Source organism: Pseudopipra pipra, chromosome 1 (genome assembly GCF_036250125.1).
Source record: "Pseudopipra pipra isolate bDixPip1 chromosome 1, bDixPip1.hap1, whole genome shotgun sequence".
NCBI lineage: Eukaryota > Metazoa > Chordata > Aves > Passeriformes > Pipridae > Pseudopipra > Pseudopipra pipra.
In genome coordinates this window covers 149973638-150001479 of record NC_087549.1, presented here as the reverse complement: position 1 = coordinate 150001479, position 27842 = coordinate 149973638, and the positions used below count along the sequence as shown (strand labels likewise).

General features: G+C 45.0%; 1 protein-coding gene across 3 annotated transcripts in view; it reads right to left on the bottom strand.

The window, feature by feature from the left end:
• ACVR2B (activin A receptor type 2B) overlaps window positions 1-27842 on the bottom strand; it is a 108912-nt gene that overhangs the window by 20818 nt on the left and 60252 nt on the right. For all 3 annotated transcript variants that reach the window (XM_064638768.1, XM_064638759.1, XM_064638777.1), the window contains 4 exons: window positions 8262-8469; window positions 4171-4280; window positions 2436-2587; window positions 590-733 (listed from right to left, as the gene is read on the bottom strand). In XM_064638768.1, the coding sequence (XP_064494838.1) occupies window positions 590-733; window positions 2436-2587; window positions 4171-4280; window positions 8262-8469 (614 nt within the window). The remainder of the gene's footprint in view (window positions 1-589; window positions 734-2435; window positions 2588-4170; window positions 4281-8261; window positions 8470-27842) is intronic.

The window sequence follows — 27842 nt, the reverse complement described above, 5'->3', positions numbered from 1 at the left end:
GCACAAAGATGTTCTAGCCATTCTTCTATCATTTGACTTTTGATTGCTTTACTCTTTTCATCTGCAATTCCTAGAGAATCAAGTCAGGACTGTTCAAAGGTTTCCTAGAGCAGAAGACGTGAGCTGACAGAAATGCTGCAGTCCAATTAGCTCTCACAGTGCTGGGGCTCTGCCTTTGGAAGCTGTAAACTGTTTGCTAGGTTTGGGTTCAGATTTACAACCTACCCAGGCAGGACACACAAAGCCGGGGCTCTGGCCCTTTGTGTGCACTCTGGGCACTGCAGCTGCTCGCCGCCTTCCTGGACCTAAACACAGGCATTTGCTGCGAAGTTAAAATACCCTGCAGGTTTCAGAATGTGCTTGGTTTTGCCCTTGTTGCAACAAGTACTACTACAGGAAGCATTTGGTAATGAGATAATGCAGAGAGAAGTGTAGGAAGGAAGGGTCCTTGAACTTTTTCCCCCAGCACGAGAGCCCAAATGCATCTTTGTTATGGTCTTAAAAACCATAATCTCCATAGGCACTTAGAGCGTCTCAGCACCAGTGAGGAAGCCTGGCAAGTGAGAACTTAATGCAGTGCCCTACTCACCTGAATAGGGAAGATTTTCACTGCTACGTAGTCGTTCATCAGCTGAGCCTTCCACACGCAGCCAAAGCGTCCCCTTGCCTTTATCTCCAAGAGCTGCAGAGGCTTCAGGCCAACCAGGGGAGAAGGGGGTGGTGGGCCAGGGTCCTGCACAAGAGAAAAACACTGTCACCACCTGAAGGTGGACTGTAAAACGAAGTGACGGGAGGAATGGAGAGACTGCATGTGGAGAAAGAAGTGTAAAGAAGTCACATTTTGTTTAATACAAATTATTTAGATATACTGTTTGTGGCAAGAACAGCCTGAAATTCCCTATCTTGCTCTGCAAGGTATTGGTGTAGAACACATAAAATCATCTACATCTCCAAGTGTCACTTCGTGTGTTGAACTACTGCCTGCCACGCTCTGGCAAAACCTGAATACTCCTATATAATAGCAAGAGCTATTTTGGGCTGTAAAACACCGATGACCTCAAGTCTACCTTCTGTCAAAAGAAGGAACCTCTTGATCTTTGTGACCCAACAGCCAACTACACCTAAAACCTCCCACTGCTTTGCACTTCATTAGGAATGTTCCACATAACCTCAGCAATGGGCAGTAAACAGGTCTGTCAGCATCATAAAGATCGTATCTGTTTAAACTCTGCATTTGTCCAGGAGGGCAGCGGAACCCTGCAGGACACGTGGGGTTGCAGCTCTGTCCTACCTGCTTTCAGATGGGAAAGGTTCACAGTATTATAGAACCATAGAATGGTTTGGGTTGGAAAGGGACCTTGAAAATCATCTCGTTCCGACCCCCCTGCCATGGGCAGGGAAACCTTCAGCTAGACCAGGTTGTTCAGAGCCCCATCCAGCCTGGTCTTGAACACGTCCAGGGATGGAGCATGCACAATTTCCCTGGGCAATCTGTTCCGGTGCCTCACCACCCTGACAGTAAAAAAATTTGTACCTAATATCTAATCTAAACCTACTTTCTTTCAATTTGAACCCATTCCCCCTTGTCCTGTCACTTCATGCTCTTGTAAACAGTCTTGCCCCATCTTTTCTGCAAGTTTCCTTCAGGTACTGGAAGGCTGCACTTTGGTCACTCCAAAGTCTCCTCTTTTCCAAGCTGAACAACCCCAGTTGTCTCAGCCTTTCCTCACAGGAGAGGCGCTCCCTTCCTCTGATCAATTTGGTGGCCCTCATCTAGACTCACTCCAACAGGCCAATGTCCTTCCTGCGTTGAGGACCCCAGAGCTGGATGCAGTACTTGAGGTGGGACCTCATCAGAGCAGAGCAGAGGGGCAGAATCCCCTCTCTCAACCTGCTGAGCCCATAGTATGGGCTGTAATGGGCAGAGGAGGGAGGGAGAGGTAGCAGCTCCAGCCTTCAGAAGAAACCAGAAGGCTAAAGGGACAGCAGAGCCAGCAAGGACCAGTTCCTGATGGCTTTGGATGATGAGGATGACCTCCTGCATGCATTCTCTGAGGGCTCATAAAAACTGAGCCTCATCAGGGAAAGCATCTTCCCTCGTCCCATAAAGCTGGTAGAACTTTATCATCTCTCTATCTCTGCTCCTCTACAAAGTTGGCCGAAATAAGGTGACAGGTTTGAGAGTCTGGGAGGAATGGTGGCCATCAAGCAGGGCTGTGTAACTCCATCCTTCAGGAATCTCGGGCATGCTGATAACCCCATCGAAATCCATCAGTCTAACACTAACAGAGAGGACAACTGTACCACCAACTTCCAAAAACAGAGAAGAAAAGTTAGGCCATCAGAAAAGAGAGAAGCAGAAGCAGATGTGAACATACCCTGCGCAGCCGCCGTGCCTTTTGTAAGGCCCGAATAAAGGGGAGCAACTCCCTCACCTCAATAATGTCGACGTGCCCGTAGGGAGGCTTGCGGTGCCGGTACATCCAGAATGCCAGGAGGATGGCCATGGAGAGGACTGCGATGGGGAGCAGGGAGTACACCAGGATATTGAGCAGGGAGGGCGTTGGTGGCGGCGGCTCGTAGATGACTGAAGAAATGAGCAGGGTAAATGAGGGAAAAGGACCCTTCAGGCAAGAAACAGCACTGGCAGCTACACACGTAGATGTAACCAAACCCCACCCATCCTTCTGCCCCAAAGCTGACAATGCTTACTAGTGTGTCCTGTCACACCCAACACTATTCACAAGGCCCCATGGTTTTCTCTGCTCCACATGGCTGTCAGTAATGGAGTTACAATGGTCCAAACCACACTTTGCAAGCTGAGCCTCCATCTGACCTTTATTTAAGATAGGTATTTCTTGATGGTGTACATAAAAGCAGAACATTTCCTGCTCTTAACCCTTCCAAATGTATTAAGAGAGCACGAAATCCCTTGCAGCTTTGCTTTGCCTTTTACAGTGATTGACAAGTTGTCAGTTTTTAGTAAAATGCTGCCGGAGCACAATCAAATGCACTATTCCCACAGTAGTTCTTGTTCCAAATTACATCAGTGCAGTTGAGACACAAACAATGGGAATACTAAATGGAGCCATGTTGCTATGTTGGAGACAGGGAAGGAAAAAATAGCAAGACTTGCCAAATCAAACAAAAAACTGTGAGAGAAAGAATATTTGCCACTAGGTTGCTAGGGGTACATTAATAACAGGAGATAATAAAACCCATGTAAACAATTAAAAAACAAACAGGAAAGCCCAGGAAAATCTGGCAACGGTCTATTGGAACATCTCAGCAAATGCAGGTAGTTCATAGCAGAAGAAACCATCCCATGGAAAAAATTCACCTGCTTTAATAGTTTTTATTGAATGATACTTTAGAAAGTGTTCAAGAATCAACATTTTTCTATTAGCCTCTGAAGAAGGTTGCTATTACTTTTCTTCCTTGATGTATATCCACAGACTCTGAAAGCTGACACACACACCACTCCCCATTCCCTTTCAATCCCCAAACTGACAAAATAGAACGAAATGCAAAAATCCCAAATGCTCAAGGTATTTGGAGACCTGTGACCTAAGAAAACTAAAGGAGAGAGTGTCAAATACCTTTTAAGAGTTTGAGGTTAGTTCCATGCTGTATAAATCACTCTGCCCTCTTCCCCTTGTGCAGGACTTTGTTTTGTAATATCCCACTGTGAATTGTCCACCATAAAGAAAACCTAATCCTTTTTGATGGTATCCGAGGTGTTGGTACAACAGGCTTTACCCACAGAGTGAAACAACCTTAAAAAACTGCTACTAAAGAACTGTAGCAAAAGGATTTATGGACTTTGTAACCAAAACATCCAACAACTCAATGTTGGCATGAAGCTGAGTGAGAGGAGGTTTAGGTCAAATATTAGGAAAAGGTTCTTCACCCAGAGGCTTATTGGGCACTGGAATAGAGTTCCCAGGGAACTGTTCATGGCCCCAAGCCTAACAGAGCTCAAGTGACATTTGTAGAACACTCTCACGCACATGGTGGGGTTCCTGGGGGTGTCCTATACAGGGCCAGGAGTTAGACTTGATGATCATTGTGAGTCACTTCCAACTCAGGACATGCTATGCTTTTATGAAAGTCATCAGAAACTGGGTCTAGAGGAAGAGATCCCAACTCCCCCTCCTCCCAGTCACTCACCTTCTGGGCCGGTGACTTCAGGCAAATGGGTAAATTTCTCATTGCAATAGTTGCCCTCGCAGCAGCAGAAAAACACTTGAGGGTTTTCTTCTGTGGCTACGCACTCCTGCCTGCACCAGGGAGGGACAGACACGGCAATTTAGGAAAGAGAAAAACAAGGTCAGCCAACTTCTGCCTCTTGTCTTTGGGCACCAACCTGCCTCAAACTGTCCTCTCCACGCGCCTTCTCCTGCGCCTGCGCTGCACAGATCAGCAGTCTCCACTTACAGAAAACAACTTGGCACTCAAATACCCCAGTGGATAGCAAAGACCCTTGAAAAGACCGTAAAGGAAACAAATGCTTCCATATGTACTGAGGGGCATTAGACGGCGAGTAATAAATAACAGCCGCCGCTGCTAACGCAACGAGAGGGAGAAAAACGATGGAGAGACACCTCGGTCCCTGAACAGTGCCCTTCCCACAGCCCAGATGTATGCTGCCAGGGGAGAGAAGTATTTGATCATGCAATTAAAGATTGTGCCATAAAGAACATATGACGAGGGCTGAGCTAAGACTGCTCCCACAGCCCTGAGCATCACTAATTCTACGCACTCGAAGGGCAGCAGACACTGGCAGGAACAGCCCTGCTGCTGCAGGCAGGAGGGAGGCTGCAGGTTCAAGGGCATGTAGTGATAGGACAAGGTAATGGCTTCAAACTGAAGGAGTGCAGGTTTAGATCAGATACTAGGTACAAATTCTTTACTGTGAGGGTGGTGAGGCACTGGAACAAGTTGCCCAGAGAAGTTGTAGCTGCCTCATCCCTGGAAGTGCTCAAGGTTATGTTGGATGGGGCTTGGTGCATCTTTGGTCTTATGGAAGGTGTCCCTGCCATGGCAGGGGGTTGGACTGAGATAATCTTTAAAGGTCCCTCCCAATCCTAATCATTCTAGGATTCTATGATTCTCATTTTGGGGTTTTTTTAAGTTTAATTTTCAAGTGCCATCTCCTCCTTTAAAAATCTTATTCCTGCACAAAAACCTTTAAGAAAATCAAGTTGCAGCTCCCATTTTCTGCCTTTGCCTGTTATCCAGGTAGTGCTACAGCCTTTCCAGCACTGAGATTTCCTTCCACATTGTGCAAGGCGTTGGAGGATCTCCACAGATCAGACCAACTCCACTTCCACACATCCTCCCTCTCCCCACAAATCAATGCCAAAAGAGATGTGCGGTGATTTTTGCAGTGCTCTAGCAGTAATTTCTTTCTAGTTCTTAAATGCTGCTTCCCTTCTCAGCCTCCTTTTGCTATGTTACCCTCTGCCTTTAGTTATTAGGCTTGCAAAGCTGCTCTCCACAGAGAGCTGTATCAAACTATTTCCTGAAGCCCAGCTAAATTATATGCATAACTTCCTTCCCTCAACCACTTGGAGGAAGTAGCAAAACAATCATATGTGTTTGACATTATTACTCATTTCTGAATCCATGCCAAGCTTCCCTTTCTGTGGTATCACTGACACACTGCCACGAGAAGAACAGGAAGGGCTCTCTTCAGTCTTAACACTGGGTAGTTTTCGGTGCTTTATTCTTCTTGGGGGGAAAAAAACTGGCTATAGCCAAACTGTCTCCTGCAAGGTCTCAGCTAGGAAGCACTTGGTTTGTTTTTCAGGCTTTTATTTTTTGCTTCAAAGCAAAAAAGCAGTCATTTGACTTATTCAAATGAACAAAGATGTTTCAACAAGTTAAACATGTTTCCAGATGCTTTTTCATGAAATCAGATAACAAGCCCTTTGGATTTAACAGCATCAGTGTTGGAGTCTTCAATAGAAAACACATCCTTTGCTAAATCTGTTGGTTAAGAAATCAAGCTAATGAGCGAAAACAGCCTGTTCCACATCTGCAATTCATTATCCCTGTCTTTGAGTTGGTGTACGCTCAGGGAAGCCACCCAGGTACGTATGACATGTTATACTTAGCAAATATTACAAATGAGCATTACAGTGGGAATGACACATTTTTCTGTGGCAGTGAGGGCACGTTTCAGAGTGTTTCACGTGCTCACATCCAAGGGAAGGTGTACATGACCTCCCCGGCGGGTCTGTGTAAATAAACGAGAGCGCACACAAGCTGATTTTTAAACACTACCTTTTTCCCATAACCTTAAATGTACATGTGCCACGTTCTTGTTTCCTTAAGATAAAGAACAGAGTAAGGAGCCGTCACCTTCGACGTCCCAACTCTTGCACTCCTTAATTTTTCCACCTTCCAGCGACAAGGAGGCAGCACTTGGCACATGCTGCCTGTGCTCCGAGAGCACCAGCAGCCAGCAGAACAGGACCATACCCTGCATCCAGGGAGATACGAGCACAGGTGCAACTCCCAAGGCTGCTTCCAGGAGCTCAGCATCCAAAGGTGCCAAAGGCAGAAACAAAAAGGGCATCAGCACAGAACCATTGATCAAAAAATCATCTTTTTAGCCATTTTTAGCCATTTGGGATGCATGAATGTCTGCCAAGGGCACTCAAGGGAAGAGAAAAAGTAAAAAGGACTGCATTTAAAGAGCCTTTACTCCTTTACTTATTAAAGCTAACCTTTATTTCAAATGTTGCTTTTGACACTTGTACTGTTTGTTAATTCTCAGAAGATCGTTTTGCTTTGCCCTGGAACTTGTGGCTTTGAAGAGTCAGGCTATGGGATACTGGATACTCAATTCCAGGGCTGTAAAAGGCTGGCGAGGAGCCCTGGAAAGTTTTTACCATTATAACAGAGCAACACATTATGACAAAGTTTAAGAACCACTACATCCCTGCAGAGACACTTAGTGACAATACAAGTGTCACTGGATACGAGAGCAGGCACTGAAAGGAGAAATCTGTTTACAGTAAACACTTCTGCCTGGAAGTAGGAAAATACAGTGACCTTCTGTTCTCAGAAGGATCGGCATTAGGATGACTAATGGGCCAAGGAGGATTGATTTATTGGGAAAGAAAAAAAAATTTAACTATATATAGAGCTTGGCTCCTCAATTGGCAAGGGAATAGGTGTGGTGGGAAAGCAACCCTAGAGCTAATAATAGAACGAAGATGAGGAACAACTCACAGTCGAGATAAGCTAAGACAATGGGCACAAAAGCAGGGAAAGTGTACAGCACCAAAGGGAGAAAACTCTTTAGCCATGGGACAAATCTAGTCCCAGCTCAACCCCACAGTGCAGGACCCGATGCTCTAAAACTTTTGGAATAAGAAGCTACAAAGACGCATGATCGGGAATTTCACAAATGTGAGCTCAACCCATATTGGTGGTATATCAAGGGAAGTCCTTGAGCTTTATGTTGCTAACCCTTATTGAAAGCATTGGGCTTGGCTTAGTTGGGTGGTCGCTGGGGTTTTTTTTAAGAGAAACACTGAGCCTAGAGCTACTGAACACTGTCCTTTTCAACGGCGAAACTTCAGAGGGCTGTTTTCTTTAGCTGTAATTCTTTTCCCTCTGTGGAATTGCATCAAGGGAAATGAGAAAAGACTAGTTAATTTTCCCAGCTATTTAATGAGGCTGGAGCCTTCGTACTACAAAACCTCACTCCTTTTCAGATCACTACAGGCAGTGACACACAAACTCACATGTTGCTTTTCCTGCCTCGCTCTTTCTCCCAGCCCATCTCTCCGACTCAGCCGAAGAACAAACTTTTTGCAGCATCACAAACGTCAGAATACCTCAATCCCTAACTACCCTCAGATATCTGTGCTTTTCTAGACAGCTCCAAATGATTCCAAGTTTTCCTTTATATCGCCAAATGCTCTTGGAAGAACATGTTGCTCTTCACTTGATGGTACAGGACAGGTTTTTCAATGCATGCCAGAATTACCAAAGCTTTGCTAAGGAAAAAATGGAACCCAAACAAAACACAAAACCCATAAAAGTGCCTTTTGCAGCGTCTATTTAGAATGTCAAAGCAGGTAAGTGACAATTCTGAGAGCTGCATTAGCAATAGAAGTAACTAGACAGGATGAATGGGTCAATGGACTTGGACTCGCTTTCTTTTCCTCAATGCACAAATTATGAGCCTTTACATTTAGAGGAACAATTAAACCTGTATTTAGATAAACCAGTTAGGCCATTACCTGTCATAGCAGTTGAAGTCATCCAACCAGCAGCCTTTCTTCACCAGTTCGATGGAGCCCGAGTTGTTTCTCCAGGAGGCATAGCAGTGGAGCCGCTTGTCCTTCTCCCCCTCACAGCGCTCCACTCCGCTCTGGTTGGTCTTTTCCAGCTCCCAGTTGGCATTGTAGTAGATGCACTCCCTCGTCTCAGCCTCCCCATGGCCCGGGCCTGAAGAAAAATTCAAACCCCAAGAACGCTCAGGTAAAATCAGAAATAGATACTGGGAAACACATCTCCGCGTGGCTCCGTTTTGGGTGACACATACATTTGATTTCCTGGGAGCCAAACAGTTCGTCAGTGAGAGCTTCAGCACAGCGTGGAGATTATTCTTATTCTCTGGTGTGGGGTGGGGAATGGAGAGGTCAGGTTTGCCTAAGCTCACAACAGGAGCTCATGGTGAAGTCAAGAGCCCAGCTGAGACCTCCCCAGATCTCCTCTGGCCAGTGTGTCAACCACAGGACCTTAAAAAGGGGGATACATGTGCAACCCATACCCAGTATTCTCTAGCCACAGAAACCCTGTTTGGGAAAAAACAACCTCCCAGGGTGCTACTTGATGCTTGTTGGCTCTTCACACAACAGAGTCACTCTCACTCCTCACCACTATTTTGGAAAACATCACGTAAAAATAAATAGTTGCTTACATGAGTAGGACATAACTGAGAACAGAAAACATTCAGCCCGCAGAGGAGGGCCAGACCATTCCTCACTTAGGTCCGAGTTCAGGCTTATTTGAGTAAGTCTCCGTATGATAAATGCAATATTTTTAGCTGCAGTTGACACAGCTCATGGTGCCTTCTCTACCCATGCCAGACCTTTAGCAAAAGACAATTCTGTTCCCCAAACAACTCTGGCCATCCAAATGGATGCTTGGTCATCACAAACAAAGGAATCTGTGGGTCTTTTTCCCTTTAGAGCTTTGTACCAAAGGACCATGGGTTCCTACTGCCCCTAGGGAAACAATTCCTTCATAGACACCATGGGGCAGAACTGAAACATGATTGCAGACACATCCATTAAAAACAGAGTCAAGTAAGGGAACACTGATATCTGCAGGTGGTGACCTGTTTTGTCCCAAACCTTAGAAATCCTCTCTTCATTTGGAAATATGCTGCTTTGTGGCATTTTGAGGAATAGTTTAAAACAAAACAAAGAATGAAACAAACACAATTTTTAAGTAGACAAACAGAAAAGGCACCATGAGCCTTGTACCATGAAGCTCATGATTCCATAAATCCTGAAATGCCCTGCAGCCACCTCTCTTTGGGATTACCCAACCTAAGGCAAGGTGAGACCCGGCCATTATTTTGATGGATTGTAGTCATGGAAAATGCAGGTATCCCAATAAAACGTGTTGACAACTTGGGTAGAAAACACAAAGAGATCCCACAGGATGGTGAAATGAAAGTGCTCTGCTCTTAGAATAGCCAGACCTCTGTAAACCATAGAATTACACTTCTGGTTGGAAAATTTTGCAGTCCTTTCATGACTATCCTCTCCGAAGGTCGTGCAACCTTTAATGTTGAGATTAAGGCAATCAGGACCATGTCTGGATGATCCATATGCAATCCAGCCTGGGATTCCCGCTCAACATGGCAAACCAGCCCCTTCTGAGAGGTCTCTGCAAGTGGATGCAATTCAGTCTTCATAAGACACTGAGCAGAAAGTGGCTGAGAGCTGGCAGAGAAAGCGCCCAGCACAGGTACCAGTTCCAGATACCTCTTGTATCTTCATCAATTCCATACTTGAACACCCATCCACTGATGTAAGTACCCTCACAACACCCAGCCGGAGAAGGGAGTATTACTTCCAATGGAAGATTCAACACATCAAGTTAAACAACTTGTCCCAGATGATCAGGATTCTATGGGGAGTCTGACCTGCCCTTCCACAGCCTGCAGCTCCTCAAGCTGTCCAGTCTCCAAGCAGAATTCACCTCCAATTATGCAGTGCATGGAGATCCCTTTAGAGATGGTGCTTGAGAAAGAGATTTCTTTCAAGCTATTCAGTGTAGCCTGATCTGCTTTAGGGAATCAACCCCCAACTGCCCCACAGGCATCAAGAAAGGAAAGCAGGTGACCTGACACAGAGTAGAAATAGAACTTCAAGAAGGTTGCAGAAGAAACCACAGTTTCTGTACAAGCTAGGGGTGATGCATCCAGTCTGATCCCAGTCCCAACACCTGGACTCAGCAATGGGTAATTTCCGTGGTACAGAGCAAACGCATCACACTAGGAAGATGTCTTTGCAGGCTGAAGAGGTGTTCAGTCCTTCAATAACACTTTTTTTTGGGAAGAACGTTTAATCTGCATCGTGGGAGAGACTGCAAGGGAGTAGGGGTATGAGAATGTCATAAAGCTGACTTTTGAAACTGGAAATTATATTCAAAGCACACACGAACAAGAGCTCAATATCAATAGCACCTGCAGGCTTTATCAGTGCTTGCAAAGCTCCATCAGAGTTTTCCTCTGACAAGTTGCTTACTATAATGAAAACAACCTACCAATATCCCTCAACACAGAACAGTGTCAATATTGACACTCCTTGTTAAAGCCTTGATATTTGTTCTCTTGATACTTACACCATGCTTTGTTAGGGCAGATTAAGCATTTTTGCTAAATACTAGTTAAATCAGCAGGAAAGCAAAGGAGCTTTTTTGGGGGGGGAGGGGGAGCAGGGGGAGAGAGGGACATATATTTTTATTTGTAAAGAAAAGAGTAAATATCTTGGCTTCATGGGATCATAGAATGTTTTGGGTTGGAAAAGACCCTTAAAGGTCATGTAGTCCAACCTCCCTGCAATGAGCAGGGACATCTCCAACTAGACCAGGTTGCTCAAAGACCCATCTAACCTGGCTGTGAATGCTTCTAGGGATGGGGCACCCACCACCTCTCTGGACAACCTGTGCCAGTGTTTCCCCACCCTCATTGTAAAATGCACCTTCACTGTAATACGCTGCATGGCTTCCAGCTAATACCTGATAGCTAATACTCACTATCACCTTCTGCTCTCCTCCTGGAAATACATTTTGTAATATCATTTTCATCAACCCAAACTGAATCTTGCTTTTGATCAAGATGGAAATTTCCTCTCCCTCCCTAACTCTGACTCTCAGAAAGCTGGAAGGTTTAATGAACCATTTTACTGCAAATCAGCCCCAAAATCTAATCCTGGCTCAGCCACCTCCATCTGTAACCTCAAGAAATACTGTGTAGCCTCTGTTTTCTCCACCTGCAACAACGGCAAATGCAATGCACATAGCTGCAGTGAGATTTGATATTTCCACTGTGCTTTGAAAAGGGGATGTTGAAAAGATACGAAGCAAGAGTTGTATCGGCTCTGGGACCAGCAAACCAAGGCTGCTAAATCCTGTGCTGAGCCCAGACTCCCTTCCCCCAAGACAGTTGTCTTTTCTGGAACAAGTTTCAGCTGAAGACTAAGAGCTGCTTGCAAACATGCAAACCCAACTCTGCAAACAGCAACCGTGCCAGGAAAAAGGCCTTTCCCAGCTTTCCCCCCGCTGTCAAAGTTTAGATGAGTTGAATAAAAGCATACATAGTTTTGGATGACTAAATATATGTATGCTTTCTTTAAAACAGTTCTTAAGGATGCTTGCATTAAGAAGACACTTTAAAAAACCTGCGTGTTTGTTGCCTGCTCTCAGATCTTTTTAAAAGCCATTTGGTAGGATCCTCACCCTGCTGGGTGCTCAAGACTGCAAGAAACCCTTCTGTTTGTGCCCAAGATGGTCTCAGCAGGAAGGGGCACGGCTCCAGGTCTGGGTATTAATTTACCTGCTGCTTTAGCTCATCAAGAAACACTCACACCTTGCTCTGTAATGGATCATGCAGAGACCAAAGTTTGCAGCTAACTGCCTGTTCTGCCCTCGCTGCATTAAAACCCTCAACTGAACAGAGGGAGGGAGAATCAAAACAGGGTTTTGTCCCTTTGAGGGAGATAGGTGGGGTAGTGACTAAGAGAAGGAAATCTGAGCTTTGTTCCTTTATCTCCAGGGAGCCCTGTAGTTTCTCCTCTTCCCCCCTTGGGCAATGGATACCCCCAAAGCCACTACAGGTCTGTAAGAAATGCTGAACTGGACATTGGGTAATGGTTTGTAACTAAAAGAGAGTCAATTTGGATTAGATGTAAGGAAGAAATTTTTTACTATGAGGGTGATAAAACACTGGAACAGGTTGCTCAGATTGATGGTAGATGTCTTATCTTTGGAAAGGTTCACTGTCAGGTTGGACAGGGCTTTGAGAAACCTGATGTAATTGAAGATGTCCCTGATCACTGCAGATGAGTTGAACTAGATGCCCTCTAAAGGTTCCTTCCAGCCCAAATGACTCCATAATCGGCACAGATCAACCATGTCCTGCTTCTCATTTCAGCATAACCTGGCTCAAGAGAAGTGTTGTACCCAACCCGAGTATCTGAGAGAAGGGACACAACTAATTTTGGGCAAAAGAACCTTTCCTGAAACAAAAGCCTTTCAGTACAGTCACAAACACATCTTGGGATGGACTAAAGGGGCTGTATCCCCCAGACCTGCTCTCCCCTCCTCACAACGCTCTTGTCACCTCCCTCACAGCAGCCTTGGTACATAGAAAAGCTCCTCAGCTCCTTCATTCAGTGGCACTGCCTGGTAACATCCTGCTCACACAGGATGGAAAATAAACATCCCAGGGAACTGCTCAGCTTTTGGCAGAAAGTCAGCAGGACTTGGGCACAATGAGATATAAAACATTTGCTAAGCAAGTGTTTGAATATCGCTGTTGGAACCTGGTTTAATTCATTGGGTCCCCGTTCCCCTCCTGCCTAACCCTATTCTACCAGCCATAACGCAAAATTTGGGAAAAAAAGCTGTTTCCTACCAATAGGAGAAGGGGCTCCCGTTAGGTACAGGCAACAGGTACAGTCACAGGTGGGATCTGCTGGCTCCTGCCATCCATTTGCCATTTTGCAGGGGAGATGTTTCCACCACAGCTGGGTGACTGCCTGCAGAAACTACTGGAGGCAGAACAACTGCACTGGCAACACTGTGCAGAAAGGCTGAGCAGGCAAACCAGAAGCATGGCTGTGGGGCAGGAGCATGGACATGGGGCAGAAGCACAGCATGCCCAGCAGTGCAGCCCACTATTAGTCCAAGTCCTCTCCACGGAAAAGTCTCGTGCCAGCAACCAGGCAAAACCGATCAACGTTTTAATACCACGATCCACAAACAGTCATTTAAGGAATAAAACCTGAAGTCCTGTTTGAAATCAAAGTCTAAGGAAGCATCAGGCTTTGCAGGAGCAGATGGGTTTCTGGCATCCCACTGCATCCACCCAGCGCTTCGGGGATGACGCAGTGTGGCTTCTCCTCGAACAAAAGCTGCACAGAAGTACCTTTGCACAAAATACCAAGCCCAAATAACTCCCATACATCACGAAGGCAGAGGGAGGCTACCCACCATCACCCATTTTTGGGGTGGAAATCAACCTTTTGACCTCAGTCCTGAGGAACTACCATTATGCTGATTCCCTTGGGTCAATTTTCTGCTCCAAATGACTGAAGCATCACTGGGTTTTTGCCAAGCAAGATCCCCAGAACCTATCTGAGGCACATAATGATGGGAAGAGCAGTTGAAGCACCATGCGACACAGGAGGACCTCTCATCTCTACTTGGGAGTTGCAAGGCACAGAGGGAGCTCATTAAAAAAGGGTCCTCTTGAACTGAAGGAATTCAGCCTGCTGATGCATGGGACCCTGCTGCTGATCTGAGACTAAACTCTGCTCTCCTAATTTGGAGTCGCTGACAGATCACTGAGGCTGCATCATTATCCAACAGCTTCTAAATTACGGCCAAGATCCAGTGTGGCAACTCCAGGTCTAGGTGTTAGCAATTGCTGCGCTCCTAACTCATAATGAGATACACAGGGAATGTCTTCCCAAAGGCTGAAGGCTGCTATAAATCTCAGCTCTTTATCTCTGCCTGTCCCCTTTTGAAAACCTAAAAAGAAAGTATATATGAAAAGATGGGATGTGTCAAAATAGTCTGCATAAACACTGAGTGATTTACCAGACAGTCTGTTTGCCTGACTGTCAAAACCACCGGGTTTTATATATGAAACTGTGTATGCAACTGAAGCTATTTGCAAACACTTCGTTATGTCCCTATATAGCTATTTGTACATGTAATTTTATAATGTAAAATGACAGAGATTGTACACTGAATTGGGGTAATTGCCCTCTAATTTGGAGGGTAATTGCATGTAGCAATTAAGCAACTGCGGATGCATTCTTGCACGTGTGATTATGAAAGTCGGGCCCTTTGTTTGAGGTTTGGGTTTGTTTTCAAGAGCTATCCCTCAAACCACAGCATGGATGAGCAGAGCTGGGAAATGAGAGGCTGCTGGGTGCTCACCTTGCAGTGCAGCATCTGCTGGGATGAACCATTTCAGCGCCAGCTCACACCCACCCCTCCCCATCCCTCAGCACTGCAGGGATGCTAAACTAGCCACCTCTGAACCCACAGCTGCATTCTGGCACACCCTTCAATGGGGAGACCACAATCTAAGCATATGTGGAGCACACTGAGAGGCACTAGTGGGGAGGGAAAGGCAGGGAAAGAGGACTGCTGCCCCCAACTCTCCTTTTCTCAGACACCTGCCCAGAAATTATGTGCAGCGCTGCAAATTAAAGAATTTCAAATAGTTATTGCTAGCATTTCAGATCCCAAAATCAAGCCAGATGAAGGCTTGTAACTGGGAATGTTTGGAAAACATTGCTCTGGAGAGACCACCCAGTTGCATTTCTACAAAATGAATATATGATTACTAAGTGTTGCTCCAGCACTTATTCCCCAAGTGGGGTGATTTCATTCCTGCTGTACTTCAGTAATAGGGTCTAAATACGTTTTTAGGCAAAGCATCAGGCTAGTGATGACATCTGTGGTTAAGTACGTAACTGAACACGAGGATTTGAGGACTTGTTGCGTGTATTCCCTGTTCCTTCACAAAAGCCTTGAAACGATGGAGCCCCATGGAACTGAAATGAGCCCCCATGACTCTGCAGAGCCCTTTTCTCAAGCCAAAACCTCACTCCACCTTTGGGGAACTCAATAGCCAGGCATAGAATGGTCAAATACCCAGGGCCTGCCTCTTCCAACCAGCTGAATGCCAGGGTGGGCACTGCCCTGGCTAATTAGAAGCATCAACTATTGCAGAATGTTTTGGTTCTTAAGCCAGATCAGGCAAAACCGGGCCCGGGCAGCACTGAGAACAGCAAAGATGTAACACCAAGGGAAGATATTACTTGGAATTTTGTTTTCTGTCAATAGATTTGGCTTATCCCACAGTAAAAGAGCTCCAAGTTTTCAAGTCAATCAATGGCTGTTAATCTATTATCTCAGTATATATTTCCATGGTAACCTGCAATGATGCCATTGACAACCAGCCTCAAAAGGACAGGAGGCTTTAAGTCATTTTCTTTTAAAATTAAAAAAGGAACTTTAATATTAAGAAATACATCCTCCCTGCTCACCAGGGATGACAACTCAGGGCTTCTATATTCACACCATGACTCACACTTCACAGCTTCCACGGACATCTGTGTAGCAATGCCCCCCCCTACACCATATATCTCTTTTTTAACTTGGGTTTAAGTCAGTAAAAGATAACAAGGAAATTATTCAAAAGAATTAGGTCTTTACTAGAATATTCCCCTAAACTGACAGCAAAACCTGTTTTGTAAAATATAAAGAGTGTGTTTTAGGAGTCATTACTACCAGCTGGGGGAAAGGATGCAATAAAGGTTTAATTCTTCTGAATAATTTCCTTGGTGTTTTAAGTCAAAGAGGGTAGATAGAAAGTGGTGGATAAAAGGACCCAGAGAAGGACATGTAGCATTCCAGCTTCTCATAAGTCCATAAAACCAGGCAGATTCCTGTAGAGGGAAGACGGAGCCGAGTGAGACAAGAGCAACATTCGATTTAGTGGAATACTGAGTGTACACACACACACACACACATGCACACAGTGCTGACGAGATTAATCTCTTGGCCCAAAGGAGAGGATCACTCAGGAAAAGGTTTAGTAAATCATTCCTCTGGCCAGGCAGAGCGATCCAAGGAGATTTGGCCAGGTCACCGGCTGGCCTGGTGTGCAGCAGGACAGAAACATTGCCAGTAGTTAATCAATTTTTGGAAGCAGAGCATTTTTGACTTGAACTCAGATGGTCATTTCTATATTTTATTTAAAGAAGAGATCATTTTAGTTATCCATTAGAAAAATCCTATTTTGTATCATTTCAGTTAAGGACAAAGCCAAAATGTAATTACATTTCTTCCTTCGCATTGCTAACTCTATCTGTCTCCCCAAAAAAGGCTTTAGTTCTTTAATAAAACCATCAAGGAGATCAATCAAAACCATTTAATGCTGTGGTGCTTCTGCAGTTCATGTTTAAATGCACTTTGGGTCACAAACGAGGCAATTTGGACAGCAGAGCTCAAACGGGATTAGTAATAACACATAAAAAAGGCCTAATTTCTTTTTCTTTTTTTTTTTTTTTACACAGATACACACTCCTCCACTAACCCAAGAGAACGAAAACAAAATCAAGTCAGCCCTGATGAACACAAAGTTGCAGATCCAAAAAGGGCACTGCTGCTGCCCGCCTGCCTGCACACGGCGTGGGGTGGAGGAGAGCGTGTAAAGCTGCAGATCGCCCATCCAAATTTCCAGAGATTCCGAGCTGCTGTCTGTCCACGTGTGACCATCCCCAAGGATGACACCTCATGCAGGACCTCTGAAACAAGCCTCTCCTCCACCTACCCTGCTCATTAGGAGACACCTCCAGGCTTCCTTTGCACCACCACGCCAAGAAAATGCATTGCTCCGTATAGGATTTCTATAAAGGAGAGGTGGTGTTTTCTCCCCAGACCACGAGTCTTCAAACAAGCATACAGTTATTGAGATTTTATTTTATTTTTTTTTTCTGAAATTTGAGGTGTGCATTTATAAAAGCATTAAGCAGACCATTTATTTGGCTTGTAACAGCAATGACTACTCTCTGGCATGAAAAATGGCCCCTCGTGGGCTGAGCACTGTGCAAATAAGCTACCGAGAAGGTTGTCTCAGCCGCCAAACTTTGCAGCCTCAGTGACAGGAAACATTAGAGTTTAATTGCAAGATTAAGATATTTCCAACTACATGCCTGAAAATCAAAGAGAGGGCAGATTTTGACCAGATGCCACCAATCACTGAGTAAAATACGCGGCAAATTCTGAAATGACATTTAAAACACAGGCATTTATTCTCTCCCTTTCTCCTGAGGAGCAAGCATGAGGTCTCCACAGAGCACGGGAGGAGGAAGTCAAATCACGTATGTTCGTAAATATTTTCCCCCCACACAGTGAAGTTTTGAAAAGCTTTCAAAGCAGGCCTTCCAGGCAGAAACTTCCTTCCAGGCAAAGGGATGAGGATATGGGAGCATCTCCTGGTGGAGTGCAGAGGTTTAAGGAACAGAGATAACCACGTGGCGAAGCCTTTCCCAGCTCTTTCATGTGCACCTGTTCCATCCTAACCATCCTCATCATCTTATGCTGCTGCCACCAGCAGAAATGCTTTTCAGAGCTCCTGATTTTTAAGGTCTTCTCCAGGGAGAGAGTGATGTGTGTCTAACACAGCACAGCACACCTGGCAAGCCACAGACAGCTTCACTACCCAAACAGTAGCACCTCAATTCATAATCTACACATGGCCCTCCGAGATTTATCAGCAGGGACATTTCAAATATGCTTTAAAATGTGCTGAGTCTACTAAGATTGGGCCCCAAGTGCTTTTCTATTGATTCTGCTTGACATTTCCAAATACCACAATTCCAAATTTAATTCACTGGTAATTGGAAAAACTGTAATGCATGTAAATGGACAAGAAGATGTGGGAAGTCCAAAAGGTCAAGCATCAGGAAAGCATGCCCCCAAGAATTAAATGATGCTTGTTTGTGTTCCTGTCACCCTCTTCCACTTGAATAATCAAAGCTCGAAGTGGGGCAGTTTTCTCAGCAGGATGGAGAAAGAAAACAAATAAAAAAGCACAACTACTCTAAACTGTGGAACAGGTTTAAATTCACTGTTTTAAACTCCCTCATTGATCAGAATTCAAATACACCATAGAGATGACTCACTCAATCAGCAGATTACATGAGCAAGTGGGAAACTGGGAAGAAATAATTTGATAGTGCTGTCAGCAGAAGAAGATTCTCTTTACCTAGAAATCAGGTTTCTGAGATTACCTTTCTGCTACACCACAGCTTCTCCTTGCCAGCCAGTTGAAGGGGAGGCAGTGACAGAGAGAAAATCTTATAGATGTCTAAGTTCAAACCTCAATTCCAGCATGCTGATGGATGGTTGTTGGTTTACGCCAACTGGGGTCTCTTCTTTATTTACCTGAGAAAACCAAACTTCTGCTTCAGAGGAACCAAGGGCCTCAGTAACAAGAAATGGTGTGGGCCCACACAAGGGGTGCTTGCCCAGCCCTTTGCACAGAGCCCTGAGTTACAGCAAAGCCCGTGGCTCCCTGCAGCATGCTCCAGAGCTCGCTGTATTGATGGGGAATCAAGCCCTTTTGGGCAAAGCCCATTTGTGTGTTATACAAAATGCAGGATGACAAAATCCCTGTATCTCTCCATGTTCCAGAGAACAAAACATGTAGATTTGAGCTGCCTTCCCCAGCACGTGAGGAATCATTGATGCCTTGACACGCTGGTGCATTTTAGCTCAAGGGTAAGAGCATGATCCAAGTGCAGTGCACAAAGAAGCACGGGCACAATTTATACCCAGAGTTACACCGATGGAGGACAATTATGCATTACAACATCCCATGGAGAGATTCCTTCGTTCAGCCCACAGCAGTACACGTGAAAATACTTGATAACTCCTTGAAGCAAGGGACATCTTTTGCATTACACTCTAGACTTTCAGATCATTCAAGGTTTGCAAAAGAAACCACTGACTTTTAAAAGGCTCCTTCCCAGTGTACACTGGTATTTCAAGAGTTAACAATCTTCAGTGAAAGCATGAGAAGGCAGAAGAACCCAGCCTGAAAGAAGGGAGGAAGGAAGAAAAGCAACTTTCTAGCCCTTGCAATCACAGACTCCTCCAAAAGGAAGTAAAGACATTCCTAAAATTCTTCAAGGATGAGAAACAAGTTGCCAGCCGAATCAGAAGTCCATTTCTCCAGTCTTTATGCTCTTAATGGCAAATCCCACATGAGCAATTTCAAGAGTCCCTTTTACAATGGAATTTTCTCCCAGGTGGCTACAGCACATCTGGGACGTGTCTCATGTTTACAGAAACGTACCTTTCTCCTTTGGGTCTATTGACAAAAGGTCCTGTCAAATGACCTGAGGAAGGAATGTAGCACAACCCAATACCATCATGCAATTTCCAGTGATTGTTTCTGTTACAATAATGAAAGGCACAGAAGAAATGGCTGGATAACTGTAGTGATTCTCTAAAGACAAGTTATAAAAGAGATGTTGAAGAGATATTATGTAAAGGGGGTGGGGGAAAATAAAGTCACCTATTAGATTCCATTTTGATTATATGCACTCACCAGCATCCAGATCCCACTTTGAAATACAAATGTTTTTGAGCAGATTGTCCCAGAAAGTTGAAATCCTGCCTGTTTCACAGGTGGGAAGCAATAAAATAACTGTGTGCTCTGAGGCAGGTCTTCTCCTTCCCAGTTTTCTCACACTGTAGGAAGACTGAAACACTTTGGACCACAGTGCGCACACGGAGTGAAAGAAGAACCTACCCTCCATCCGTGTCCAAGCTTTCTGGATGACATGAGCTCAACAGCTCCACCCCAGAAACTGGGTACATTCCCTTCCAGTTCGACTTTCTATTTAGATGTCCGTTCCCATGGTGACCAGGCTCCAATATTACGTAAAACAGCATAAAGTAATATTCTAAGATTCAGTACAGTACTTCCAGCCAATTCCCTAACCTCGGATAGGTGGGAATCTCCACAAGCCCCATCTCTGATGCTGCTCCCTCTTTATTTAGATGCTGATGTACGAGAATAAGGAGATGGGGTACTTTCAGGGACACCGCAAGTATTTAAAGGGATTTATCACCGGAAATACAATTAGAATCCAAGACAAGAGAAGGCTCCAGGGAGATCTTGCTGCAGTCTTTCAATATACAAAGGAGGTTTACAAGAAAGATGGAAAAAGGCTTCTTACCACACTCTGCAGTGACGGGACAAGGAGCAATGTTTTCAAACTGAAAGAGGTTATCCGCTTAGATTAGATATTAGAAAGAAATTCTTTCCTGTGAGCGTGGTGAGGCACTGCAACAAGTTGCCCAGAGAAGCTGTGGATGCCCCATCCCAGGAAATGTTCAAGACCGGGTTGGACAGGGCTTGGAACAACCTGGTCTAGTGGAAGGTGTCCCTGTCCATGGCAGGGGGGTTGAAACGAGATGATCTTTAAAGGTCCCTTCCAACCCAAACCATTCTATGATTCTATGATGGAGACAGGTGGGTCTCTGAAAGAAAAAACAACAGTATATGGTTGTCAGCCTCAATTACACAACTGTTGTGGTGACAAGAGGATGTTTGAAACCTGGCAATTCTCCTCATGTTGAATGTTACCATCTGTGGACACAAACACTGTTCTGCTGCCAGTGGCCACCCTGATTCCACCGCAAGGCCATTAACTGCCCCAAGTCCCCTCTGAATTCCCATCATCAGCCTTTCCCTCATCCACTAGGTGGGTCACCTTGTCACAGAGGGAGATCATGTTAGAAAAGAGGACCTGCCTTTCATAAACTCATGCTTGTTGCACCTGATCCTCTGGTTGTCCGTGTCACATCATGGCACTCAAGATGATCCCCTCTCTGCCCTTTCCCAGCACCAACGTCAGGCTGACATGCCTGTAGGTCTCCAGATCCTTCTTCTTACCCTTTCTAGAGATAGTGTCACATTTGCTGACTTCCAGTCAACTGGGATCTCCCCAGTTAGCCAGGATTGCTGGTATATGATGGAAAGTGGCTCAGTTGATAAATGATAAATGACTGAAAGTGACTCCTCCCTCTAGTAACCTGGACATTCAGTGAAGAGACCTTTCCTGATACCAGAGAGAGCAGGTCAGACCTTGGACCTTGACAGAGCAAACCTTTTAAAATCTCGAAGGTACTTCACTTTTTTTTTTTCTTCCTTCTCCTCCAGATTTCAGCAAGAGGGCAACCATGGATCAACTTATCCTTGTTTAAATCACCTTGCAAAAGTCTTTCAAATACTCCCTCCATAATCTGCAACATGATCATTTTAGGCTGCAGTCAAACGCTTTCCTTTCTCCTCAAAAGCTTCATCAGCAAGATGCAAAAATCACTTGTTTTGCTCTGTGTGCATGAGTTGCAAGATGAGAGAGGTGCCTGCAGGAACATACACACAGAGGTATGGCAGCTACACAGAGATGAGCAAACTGCAGCCCTGAACACTTCTTCTCACTGCCTCCCCCTGCTCAGATATACTTGGGGACACAGGCATGTAAACTACTCCCACCTCTCTAATAAAAAGGTACAGTATGAGACATTACTGTACAACTCCTGCTAATCAGCAGGAACAGAAATGGAAGACATACCACCAATAAATTCCATTATTCACTAAAGAAATTAAAAAGTTCCAAGGCAATGTGAAAAGTTTCACTGTGACAGCAGCCAGTTGAGCAATAAAACCACTAAGCTGCCCACTAGGTTTGAACACATGAGTCTCAGCGCTCTTCAGCCAATTTTCCTGAACTTTGGTAAGGCCTTGCAGCCACCTGAGAAGAGCAAACAAAGCTTCTGGTAACTTTTTGGAGCGTGCAGGACCATCTACCTGCTTCCACAACAACAAGCAGGTGAACACACCTGCCCCAGGCAAGGCAGCAGCACAGATGGGAATCCCTCCACCTTTACATCTTTCTTTCTGAGGTTAGAGCAAAGCTAAGAGCACAGGAGAGTGTCAGCTCACCTCTGCTTGTACACATTTCCCCAGGGCATCATGTCATAGTTCAAGCTTTTCAATATAAATACTTTAGTATAGGATTCACTTTCTTTAATACAATAAACCTAGGAAAACATAACCTATAATTCCAGCTATCCTGGGACCTCTGGCGAGCACTAAGAGATGCACTCTTCCTCGTGCTGAACAACAACCGGAGAATAACACTGCTGATCAACCTCCTCCATGTCTAAGATGACCCCTGCTTTGCAAGGGTGAGACAACTGATGAAGAGTAAAACAAGTGACGAAGGGTGGAGTCAGGCCACCAGGCTGGGTGGGCTTTTGTTCTGGCCCAGTCTGGCCATTGTCTAGTTCCTATACTAAATATCTTCAATCTAAAAATGTAATTTAAAAATAATTCAAATATTGCCAGACCCAAGCAACTACTGGCCAAGCAAACACAGTTTGTTATTGACTGTGACTCTGCTCTTGATTTCCATCTGACCAATTGAGACAGACTGCATTTCTTTTCATGTTGGGATTTGAGGAACCCAATCCCTCCAAACAACTGCCTCGAGCCCAGTAGTGCCATTTGGAGCCAACAGCTGCTGAGAGAAGGACACAAAGCCTCCTCCCTGCCAGAGACCCTCCATGCTCCCCTTGCAACCATTTCCCAGAGATTTTGCACAGGCTTTTTGTCTGTTCATTGGTATTTTCCATCTTAACAAGTTTTTAATGTTTTATGTAGCAAGGATGCCATGCCATTTAAAGAGGGAAGCATGCAGTAGTAATTATTCATTAACAACACATCATAAGTGACCTTTACACTGAAGTAGAGGAAGCCACGTGCCTGCCCGGCTGTATTCTGGAAGGGCCAAGAGCTCCAAAGGGAGTAAATATTTTCATGCAGGACAGCCAGCCTAAGCTGTCTTGAAAAGGTGCCTCATTCTTGAGGGGGAAAAAAAAATGCTTAAAATGTCTCAAATTAAGTATCCACAAGTCACTAAACAGTTTTGAAAAATCTAAGCAGGAAGAAGTCATCACAGTGCTTGTTCCAAGCCAGCATCTCAGAACCCTCTTTGATTTCAGTATAGTGAGGAATGAACATACTGTCCCCCTTGCCATACATTTCTAGCATGGGATAACTAATGGGGATTAGCCATCTCATAATGAAATATGAACCATACTGGTGTTTCTACTGGAAAGGAGTTCTACAGATTGAATCAAAAGCCAAGGCAAACCTACAAGCCTTGCAGCAAGAACTGGAGCTCTTTGTTTGCAGCAGCTTTTCTAGTGGAATAGGGACTGCAGGTTAGTTATGCTGATACAAGCCACATATCCCTAATATGGCAAAAACATAAATCCTGTTTTTTCAGAAGGAGATCATTTATCTCTTTTATTCCTGGAAGAGGGTGAGTCCCTTCTTTAGGTTGCCATCTCAGGCACACATCGATGCATGTAGGAAGCAGAGCACCACACAAGCGAGAGGCAGAGCCAAGACACACACACACACACACATACACAGAGTCTAGGCACCAGAATCATTTGTGAAGCAAAACTAACGTACATCGCTTTATGCATGATTACATTTTCAAAAGCAAAAAGTGTTAGGAAATATTTTTGAAGACAGCCAGTAATGTTTTGCAAGAATCGCTGACTCAAGCCCTTGATCTGGCTGTTTAGCTGATGACTGGAAAACAGCCCTGGCTATGTTTATTCTTTAGACAAAGTCCAGCTAAAAATGCACCCAGGCTTAAATAATCTGTGTAACAATGACCTCAAAACCCCAAATACAACACTGCATTGCATGCAGGTTTCCCAACAGGATAAAGCATTGTCAGGGCTGACACCCAGTTATCCGCTTTTGATGCACAGTCTACCAACGAGGCATTTTCATCTCTATACCACTCTTGGAAGAAACACACTATTTCATTTCCATTTGCATTTCAATATGGCCCCAAGGGCTTAACATACATCTGGTCCTCACTGCGCCAGTCTCCTCCCAAACAGCATATTGCCTAAAGATGGTGAGACAAAGGATGCACCGTGTTTTTAAGCAACCTCACGGCATCGGCTCCGGGCCGGAACGGCGAGCGGAGCATCCTGCATCCTGGCCCCATGAAGCATCCCCGTTTTACTTTGCAGCTCTTCATGCCAACACTGCTTTACAAACAGCAGCAAATGTCGCTATTCCTGTTATCACAGGTGGGGAGAGCCGGAGGAGAAGGCACAGCTCCAAGCCCAAGGTTATACATCGGGTCAGGAACGAGCCACCAGGAATATTTGACTTATCTGTGTCAGAGGATCCCAAACTTGCCGTGTTACTTAAACAACAAAAGTTTAACATAAGACACTATAACTGGCCTGCTGATTACAGTTTGGGAACTACAGCTCTCATACACAGGCTTGGGGCTTTATACACGTCACCTTGCTGTAAGTGTCCCACTCTCCCCATACAGCCCAGCCCAGCAGTGGTTTTCCTCCCATCATGTGTGTCACCTTCAGTGGGAGAGGACTTCATATATTTTTAAGACATTCACACATTTGTACAGTATTTTTATCTAGGATCTGTAAGCTCTTCCTGATAGCAAAATCCTACTTTTTTCCAGACTGAGAAGTATTTTTATTCACGCTTTCGGACAGGGCCACCCCAACGCTGGCCCTAACTCCCCTGGCACACCCACCATCCTGGGGCTGAGCACAGGCAGAGATGATAAATGAGACCAAGTGCCTCGGACCAGTCATGTGTCTGATTAACCCTCTCTCCTCCTCGGGGTGCTTGGGTTGGTCACACTGATTTTTCTCGTGCCATCTGGGGGAGTGGCAGTGGCCACGTCAGGCATGGGAGATGGTCCCTCCTGCCCAGCAAAGAGTCAGCACCTGGCTACTGGTGAGCAGAGAACTGCAGACAGGAGAATCCTCAGACCCAATTTCAAATCATCTTAAAATAGGGCGCTGCCTCTCAGTCGAGCCAGCAGCACAAGCCTTGCCAAGATGCTCGAGCTTTCAGCCGCTCACTTTTCACATTGGTGTGTTTACTCATACCCAGCCACCCTCACGTCCCAGCCCATCCCCAGCCTCCTCCACCAAGCTGCTGTGCATCCTTTTGACAAAGGTATCTTTAGCAAGGGCTCAGTGACATGCAGTAAAACACACTTATCTCTCCACCTATAAAATAAATATATAATTTCTGAAGCAAGGACACATATCAAAGAGCACAGGATGCAGCACAGTGACTCATGCAGCCAGCAAAGTAGAAACTTGGCTGCATCCATGCCCGCACAGGGCATTCTGCAGCTCTTCCTATAATTAGTCCTTCAAACGCTAGAGGGGAAAGGAACAAATTCAAAGAGGTTTCACTTCCCAATTATTCACATATTTCCAAATCAAATGGTTGTCTGTCAGAGAGCAACATGCCATTGCCCTAGGATATCAAAATGCAAACTGAAAAGTCTCTCCATGAACAGGATTTGCTTTCATTACATTTATATCACCTAATTCATTTTAAGATTATATATAATTAGTCTCTCCCTCCCTTCCCCACCCCAATCCAATATACTCTCCCAAGCAATTTCAGAACATGCCACACATGCCAATGGCACTTCTTCTAAGGCAGCAATCTCTTGCCTTTCAAACAATATATGGAATTTTAATTTCCTTTTTTAGCATTTTTTTTCTTTGAGTTGCCAAATCTTTTGGGTGTGCATCGATACCAATCTGCTTCCACAATATTTTTATTTTAATTTTTTTTCTTTTTGAAGCAAACACCTCTGAGGAACTCTTTATCTTTACTTTTCATTTGCCTTCTGACTGCCTGAGATTTCAGTCTGCCATCCCTACTGTTTTGCAGCCGTTTTCTATCACCATCAGACTCTGTGTGCTATCTTCATTTGAACATTTTCATTTTAACTCCTCCTGATTCCAGCAGGTAAACCTGCTGTAAGGTTTAACTGAGAGAGAACCAAAGTGCCCGGATCACTTTCCCCACTATTACAGCATCATTCCCAGTGAGAATGCAATTTTCTTGAATCACTGAATGGTTTGGATTGGAAGGGACCTTAAAGATCATCTTGTTCCAACCCCCTGCCATGGGCAGGGACACCTTCCAATAGACCAGGTTGCTCAGAGCCCCATCCAGCCTGCTGTCGAACACATCCAGACATGGGAACTAGAAAAAATGAGCCCTGCATCCTGTAAAATACTCCCAGAAAACACATGACGAGACTCCCCAAATGGGCAAGCATCTTCTGACCAGCTGTGAGTATAAAGGACTTATTTCATTATTGTTAATTTTTTAATAGGGAAGCAAGAGGATCTTTCTCCATGAGGGAGAGATGGCATTTGCTGCTGCTTCCTGCTCTTCTCCACCCTTTTGCTGATATTTCCCTGAATTTAGGGAAAAAAAATCACATTAATCATCAACCATCTGAGCACAGATGATGTCGGGGCTAGATGAAAAGCAACCCATTTCTACCAGAGGTGAAACAGCATATTATCAAATATAAGGAATATGCCTGGTGTGTCACCACTGCCATCCTAACCCACTCAGAGGGTTTAACTGAGATGAAATCAAGTGTTCCCTTATGGCAAGAAGATGTCACAGGGGTGTGATGAGTCTCGACAGTCCAGGATCCCACAGCATTTCACTGCTTTGCTGCCACCACCTGCACCTTCAAATGCAGCCCTCTATCTGTCCTCTTCACCTTTCTGAAGCAATGGATTTTTGGATTTTTAAGCAACAAAACAGGGAAATGAGTTATTAGAGCTTCTTCCAATTTGCAAAAAACCAATTTGTTAGAAAAAAAAGCAAATGGGTATTTCAACCAATTCCCACAGGTGCCCATGACCCCGGGCAGATGGTGCTTCAATCGATGCTGTTTAGCACCAGGGCTTTGAGCATCTCTGAATGACCAAGAGAAAAACACCACAGCTCTTAACTTGGTTAACTCACAGCCCTGAAGGTTACTCCAGGGTGAAGATGGACTTGTTTTATCACAGAATAAACCTGGTGAAGGCAATCTCAAAGGAAGGAGCAGGGCAATGCTGAAGCAGAGACTGGCACTAGTGGGCAGGGCTGTCTGGATGTATAAATACCTGAAGCAGAAAAGCATCACAATCCTCCCATGAAAACAGAAGGAAAGAAAGAATATAGAAGAAAAAAAAAAAGGAGGAAGAAAAAACCTATTATTTAACTCTTTATAGAGAAAAAGTGGCATCCTGCACTGCTTCCAACCAGAGGACCCACGTGCCTGACACCCCTCAACAACCTGCTGGGTGCAAGGACATTGGCACCAGGGCCAAGCAACTCCCCTGGGATCCACCTGGGATCACCGGCATAATGCCAGCAGTGCAGGTAGGGAGAGGATGAGGAGGCAGCCTGGCATGGAAACCTCTGCTGCTGCATAGGCACACTGAAGACACCTCAACCCCTGTGAGCTGGGAACTTCTCTCTCTACCCCAAAATCTGTCTGAAGGGGTCAGGGAGGAGCGTTTCTGATTTGGCATGTCCAGGGCTGCACATGCAGTTGAGCATTGAGAGGGGGTGGGGGGGGTGATGGAGGGGTGGA